The sequence below is a fragment of the Nicotiana tabacum genome, chromosome 23, assembly GCF_000715075.1.
Source record: "Nicotiana tabacum cultivar K326 chromosome 23, ASM71507v2, whole genome shotgun sequence".
In the NCBI taxonomy this organism is placed as follows: Eukaryota; Viridiplantae; Streptophyta; class Magnoliopsida; order Solanales; family Solanaceae; genus Nicotiana; species Nicotiana tabacum.
The window spans coordinates 133,080,198-133,087,126 of record NC_134102.1 but is presented as its reverse complement, the minus strand read 5'-3'; the positions used below and the strand labels follow the sequence as shown (position 1 = coordinate 133,087,126).

The 6,929-nt window shown below is 34.2% G+C and overlaps 1 protein-coding gene across 1 annotated transcript; it reads right to left on the bottom strand.

The window, feature by feature from the left end:
* Positions 1-1,954: 1,954 nt before the first annotated feature.
* Positions 1,955-6,215, bottom strand: LOC107784785 (probable phospholipid hydroperoxide glutathione peroxidase). The gene is made up of 6 exons (NM_001425835.1): positions 5,914-6,215; positions 4,960-5,036; positions 2,896-2,957; positions 2,589-2,707; positions 2,259-2,426; positions 1,955-2,172 (listed from the first exon to the last, which is right to left on the bottom strand). Exons 1-6 carry the CDS (start codon positions 6,151-6,153, stop codon positions 2,140-2,142), a joined length of 699 nt encoding a protein of 232 aa, NP_001412764.1. The 5' UTR covers positions 6,154-6,215; the 3' UTR covers positions 1,955-2,139.
* Positions 6,216-6,929: the final 714 nt, after the last annotated feature.

Genomic DNA, 6,929 nt, shown 5'->3' with positions numbered 1-6,929 from the left:
TTAACTTTTTATATTTTATTTCTCACTCGATATCGATATTTGCCTCTGCCTGACTAATCCAGATTGACGCCGGAAAGTCACACCAGCCAAAATCTGTAGCTTTATTTTAGAAACTCAAATAAAAGTACAAATTTTTGGATTTAGAACACTTGTTCGAAAGAAGAAAAAAAGACGTGATTTGTGACACTATATGTCAGTTAGAAAGAGTTTTCAAAACAAAAAGTTTATTTGAATAAGCAGTGAATCGGTTAGAAGGAATCAAGTAAAAACTTATCTGCATCGAGTATTTATACCAAATAAATATTTGTATAGAATATATCAATAAATGCATGACATATGTTCGCACATACACTTAATCATGATAATAATTAAGTTAACAATGTAAACACCGTAAATTTTCTCTAAGTCAATTGCTAATGCATGCTGTTCAAATCTATATATTTTCTCATTTTCTGCAAACATATCGTTTATAAAATTCTATAATTTTCCAAAAAGGTACGTTTCCCTCTTGAAAAGGAGGATTGATTAACATATTTCGTTATTACCGGTGACCTGTGTTGCTGTCGATTCAGACGATATGATTTGTGTACAATTTTAGTGCACTCGCAACCTTTAATTCGTGGATTCATCACTTGTGTTGATCGTTTCTACATTGGAAAAATAATCGAATATTTAGTAATATAATCATGATTTGCTCTATAATTTGATTTGAGAATCGATCGGTTAATCAGGTAACCATTTAATTTTGCTCTTCAATAGACTGATACACATATCGACTGCTCTTACAAAAAAGTTGACTTTTATGTCTAAAATACTTCGGTGGTAACTTCAAATAATCCTTTCTTTTTAGACAAAGAGAACTTTAAGACAGCCTTGCATTTAGTGGCGTTCACAGAATTTTTGGTAAGCGATGTCAACATTTGAAAAATAAACAAGTGAATAAATCACTATAATAACAAGCGATATCATTTTTTTTTATATTTATACCTAATATTTTTTGTTTTGTATACTACATATACATATTCGACGAAAAGGTATCACATAACACCGCTTGCCGCAAAATGTAACTGTGGCTGCTCGCATGAGACATAAATAAAACATTAAACGTAATTAGCCATCAAAGATATAAGGGTAAAAATCGTACTTTCCTTTTTTTAGAGCAAAAAGAAATTACTACATGTAAAAATTAACCACCTAAAATTTCAAAGATGTCACATCTACAAAACAAACAGTACAGTCGCAACATATTTTATTTGTACCTATCAAGCCAAAATTTCATAGTCGCAGACATTGTTATTTTTCTTGTACCGTTACTTAGTATTTTTACCCCATTGTGTTCCACGGTTTGGATTTACATGACCACCACTATAATAAAAATCATGTTGTTGGGACTTGGGCCGGCAAATCGTTCTATAAATAGCAAAGCTATTATATCAGCTCTTCACCACAAAGAAAAAACACTAAGTTAAACAATATTTTCAAACATTTAGGATGAAACTAAGTGCAACAATGAACATGGGAACTTACTTTACCCTACTTCATTTTGTTGCTTTCTTGATCCTTATTGAAGTTTTCTGGTCTGATTAATGAATTTGATATCAATGGTTTTCTTGGTATGGCTTTTATTTTAATAAGTATCTGAAATACTCTGATAGCAAGGCTCATATAGTTGCCTTAATCTGCTATCACAATAATAAGGACGGTTAACCCGTCGTTATCTTTTATGTGACTTAATATGTAAATGTTCTTTTACACTGCCGTAAAGAAGTTAAACTCGAATAATAGTACTTGTTCCTATTGTTGCTTCTCTGTCAAAAGAACATGGATTTGTATGCAGCTGTTTGAACTAAATTTTACATTAGTAACTATCTGTTTTTACTGGTTTCTTTGATCTAATATAATACCGAGGCCAAATATTCTTACTTCTTCTCAACATTAGATAAAGGCTAAATTTGGAATGTCTATAGTAAAGACATATAATACTTGTCACTGGAAATGTATTGAATATTGAAATTGTACAAGCAGCTGACCAAAGTAGTGGCAAAACAGGAAGCAAATTACATCAACATACAACTTATTCACTATAGTAGTCTGTCATTATTTCTAGTAGAGGAATGCAGATGCAGACAAATCCAGAGCTTAAGCAACCCCCAAAAGTTTCTTGATATCCTTCTACAAAAACAAAGGCAGAAAACTTCATCAGCTACACTCTTAACAAGGAAAGATAACTATAGGAGAGGAGGCTGGTGGATACTTACCTCCATGCTAGCTGGAGTAGTGGTTGGAGAGTAGCGATCGACGACGTTTCCTTCTTTGTCAACAAGGAATTTGGAGAAGTTCCACTTGATACTATCCCCAAAGAACCCACCTTTGCTTGATTTCAAGAACTTATACAGTGGAGCAGCATTATCACCATTCACATCAACCTAAATCATTAAGCTAAGCTGAGTTAATACATACTACTTGTTTCTTGTGTTTTTCGATCTAGGAACTTGTAGCATTTTTGAATGAGGATATGTGCTACACAGATATGGAAAAATGAAATGATATGCATGACTAGAAGAAAAAAGTATTAGTGCTGTTGCAACCTTATCAAATATGGGGTACTCGGCCTTGAAGCGAGTGCAAACCATGTTCTGGATCTCTTCAATGCTTCCAGGCTCCTGTCCACCGAACTGGTTGCAAGGGAATGCAAGAATCTCCAGACCTATGTGACAAGGGGAGGATATATCAGCACGCTGAACTTAACATAACGTAAGTATTTTATTAAGTTTTCTTTGCAACGTGAAGGGGGTCTGGATAAGTGCCTCCATTGCTTTGGACTAGATCAAGAGGAGTGTTTTCTGACATTAGTTCGTTCGATCAGCATCAAATTTAGGAGAACTGAAAACAAACCTTGATCCTTGTACTTCTTGTATATCTCGGTCATGTCAGTGTAGTTTGAATTAGTCAGGCCACTGCATCAGAAGATGAAATCAATTGTTGATTGTCAGCATATGTTAAACATCATAACAGAATGATATCATAACTATAATGAATACTCTTTCCAACTATTCACAGTAGATTTCACCATAAGACTGAACTAACAAGAAATAAACAGAACATTTTATCTGAAGCTGCACATCAACTTGTTATTTGTGGTAGTAAGAAAAAGGCCAAATACATCGACAGCCCCTTAAAGTTGTCCACACTTTTCACTTAGACACTTTATCTTAAGTCCGTTCCATTTGAACGCAAAATTCTTAGGCAGCCAAACACAAAAGGAGCCAGAGTGATGAATAAGACAAAAACACGTGTATTTTACATTAACCCCGCCTGTCTGTCATCTTCCCCAGTGATCCCTGGCCATTTTTTCCCCCTTCAAAATGCAGCAGCAAACGACCAATAAAATCATTGGCAAACAAACAGAATATAATGCAATAGTTGAGGGTAGTGAAAACAAAACCAATCTAAATGTACCAAAGATGGGACTCAATCATAAAAATCAACGAACATAAACATGATGGTTGCCGGAAAAACGAAAATCCCGACCAAACCACAAAGTTGCCAGAAATAAAATCCGACCGGATTAAAAGATGGTGGAGTTTCACCATATGTTTTTAGATCTATAATCTGTAGACAAAAATAAAAAGAAAAAACGAGTAGAAGAAGACACCAATGCAAAAGGGTCGCCAAAAACTTGTTATTTCCGGTCAGATTGGCTCGAATCTAGCCGGATCTGATTCAAGTCACATTTAACTGTTGAGATTAAAATGAAACTTAGTCGGAAAAAATAAAATTTCGCCGAACGAGTGAAAATGAGAGGGCTCTTGTCACAGTTCTTGTTCGTTCCATCCCATGGTGGAAGATAATGGAGAAGATGAGGTAGGCAGGTAGGGACGCTGCTACTTTTACGGCCAGAATTGCAGCGGCCAACCAGATCTTCAAAGTGAGAGGAAAAATGAGAACTTTATGATGGTGGCCAGATTTAAAGGTGGTGATATTGTGCCCATATCTAAGGAAGGATACAATTGTATTGGTGTGAACAAATCTATAAAAAATGTGCTAAGAAGATAGTCGGAAAATTTTCTGGCAGAAGCTGTACATTTTCCGACAAGAAGTATGTGGAGTTTGTTTTTTGGAATGATTTCACGCGCTTGGAAAATGTGAGAAACACTTACCTTGTCATGTCAGCATATTGCGCCTAAATGACACAGTAAAGACTTGGTTGAAATGTTCAAATGGAACGGATTTAAGATAGAGTGTCTAAGTGAAAAGTGCGGACAACTTTAAGGGGCCGTCGATGTATTTGACCTAAAAAAAATACTCTAGTACTTATCAGATTTCTTTAAACCAAGCAAAGTAAGAATGTGTATGTCTCCCATCAGGAAGTCGATCAATAACCCTCTCAAAATACAGCAGATCAATGTCAGATGCTCATATCCAATCTAGAAACGTTCCATCACCTCGTTCTATCAATCAGTTTTTATAGTTGGCCACATACACAATATTTTCAGTATGGGGAAGGGGAAAGGAATGCCTTGTCCAATAAGAACGTCTAGGATGATAAGCTTTTAGTATAATTTCTCAGAGCCTCCATCTGACAAAAGACTGAGTTGATGTTCAATTGAACACTGAAAAAACAGACCACGCTAAGTTGATATGACAGCAGACATATGGAAATATAACAGATTAAAGATCCACAAAATGCACTAGATCAACAGAATGGTACTCATACACCATCAGAATTCTGAGTATCAAAACACATTTACAAATAAGTAGAAGTTAAATAATTGGTATGCATTCTTTCACTTGATCGATTAAAGACCAATTCCAATGTGGACATCTGGTCGGGATACTTTCAGTCAATTCTACGGAAACCAACATGTGGGGACTTCACAACTACAACGAGCAAATAAAACCATAGAAAGAGGTCTCAAACGTATAATGAGTAAGAAAAAAAATGAAGCTAATACATACCACTGTGATGCAACATTGACAATGATAAGGACCTTTCCCTTGTAAATGCTGAGATCAACATCATTACCCTTAGCATCCTGTAAAAATCAAATGAAGTTCAATAATACAAAATCTTATCAAGATTACAACTTAAACTGTATTATCCTGAGAAAAAATACTCTCAACCTTAGTTATATAAATGAAAAAACACTTAAAACCAATTCTTTTACTATAATGAAACGAAAACAAACCCCAAGTTTGGATAACAAATACTGCAACACGCCTTAGTTTGCTGCTAGCCCCAAATGGATACCATATATCACAAGTCTACACCTCCTAAAAGGGCAGCCCGATGCACTAAGCGCCCGCTAGGTGCGGGGTCCGGAGAAGGGCCTGACCACAAGGGTCTACGCAACCTTAACCTGCATTTCTGCAGGAGGCTGTTTACACGGCTCGAATCCGTGACTCCCCCCCCCCCCCCCCCCCCGATTTGTTCATAGTGAGTTGGGCAAGTTCTAGACATCACAAATTATGCTCTGACCATTATCTTTTTTCCTCTGGCACTAAGAAGGTTCGAAGGTTCTCAACCTCATTCATTTAACAAGTTATCCCAAATACAACAAGGACTCTCTCTTTACATCAAACTCATAAACGAATAAAAAAAATGAACATGCCTCAGAACTCAAAACCCCTAATTCATAGACCAAAAAATTAAACAAAAACATAAATGAAAACAAAAATGAGCGACCTTTACACAAAAGAAAACAAAAATGAATAATCTTTCTCATATTTTCTTACGGTGGTGATTCATTTATATAACAAAACAATGTTCGATCACTTACAAACCGAGAAAATGATGCCACATACCCAATTTTGTAATTCAGAGACTAATAAAACAAACAGAAACAAGATTTCTATTTATAAAAAAATAATTTAGGGAAAACCCCAAAATTATAACAAAGTAAAAGTGCTGACCTTGACAGTGAAGTCATAAATAGATTGAGGCTTGCTAGATTGGCTGGCCATGGTACTATAATCTGATCTTAAACAAAACAACTCAAATCTCTTAGCGGAGACAATAGAATTGGAAATAACTGTTGGAATCGGAGGAGTAGACACAGAATTGAAATGGGTTGGTTTTAGAATCAAAGAAAATTGCCTAAGGAAACTGAGATTTTTTCTTGGTATGAGAACACGAGTTGCAGAATAAAGCATTAGCGTATATGAATTTATAGATTTTTCAGAAGATGCTTTCTAAGGTCAAATATCTTAAACTTAAAACCGTGTGTGGACATTGCATACAGAGATAAGGACACGGTTTGACACGTGACACGAGCAGAAAGTGACACGAGGCAGAATATAAGGTGAACACGTTCGTCATTGGACTTTCATATAATTATAATTATAATTATAATAATAATTATAATAATAATAATAATAATATAATAATAATAATAATAATAGTAAAAATAAATATATTGATATTGATTGTCAAGATCAATTAATCAGACCTCAATCCCTAACGAAATGATTTTATGAATATCCAATATTTGATTCCATTTATTGGATGTATTAATTTGTTTAGAAAATGAGTGTCTAAAATTAGAAGTGTATCTCGAAAAAATTAAGTTAGAATGTCAATATCTTATAGTTACTGTTATACTAACGTAAACAACTAAAAATACTGAATTTAGACATACAAAGTTCTAAACATACTTTAGTTTTCTTATATTCTCTTATAATACTGAATATAGATATTCTATCATATATCAAAGGAGATTTAATACTTCATATAAATCCAAAAGAGTTACTTTGTGCCCCATTTGTCGTTCAAATTTTCGGTAGGGAATTCAATTGAACCTCCTTACCTTCTTTTAACTTCGTTCCTGCATGTGTATGTATATATATATGATTTTTTAGAAACTATTATTTATTATTTTTATCTTTATTTTAAAATAAAAAAATTAAAAAAAATTAAATATGTTTTTTAA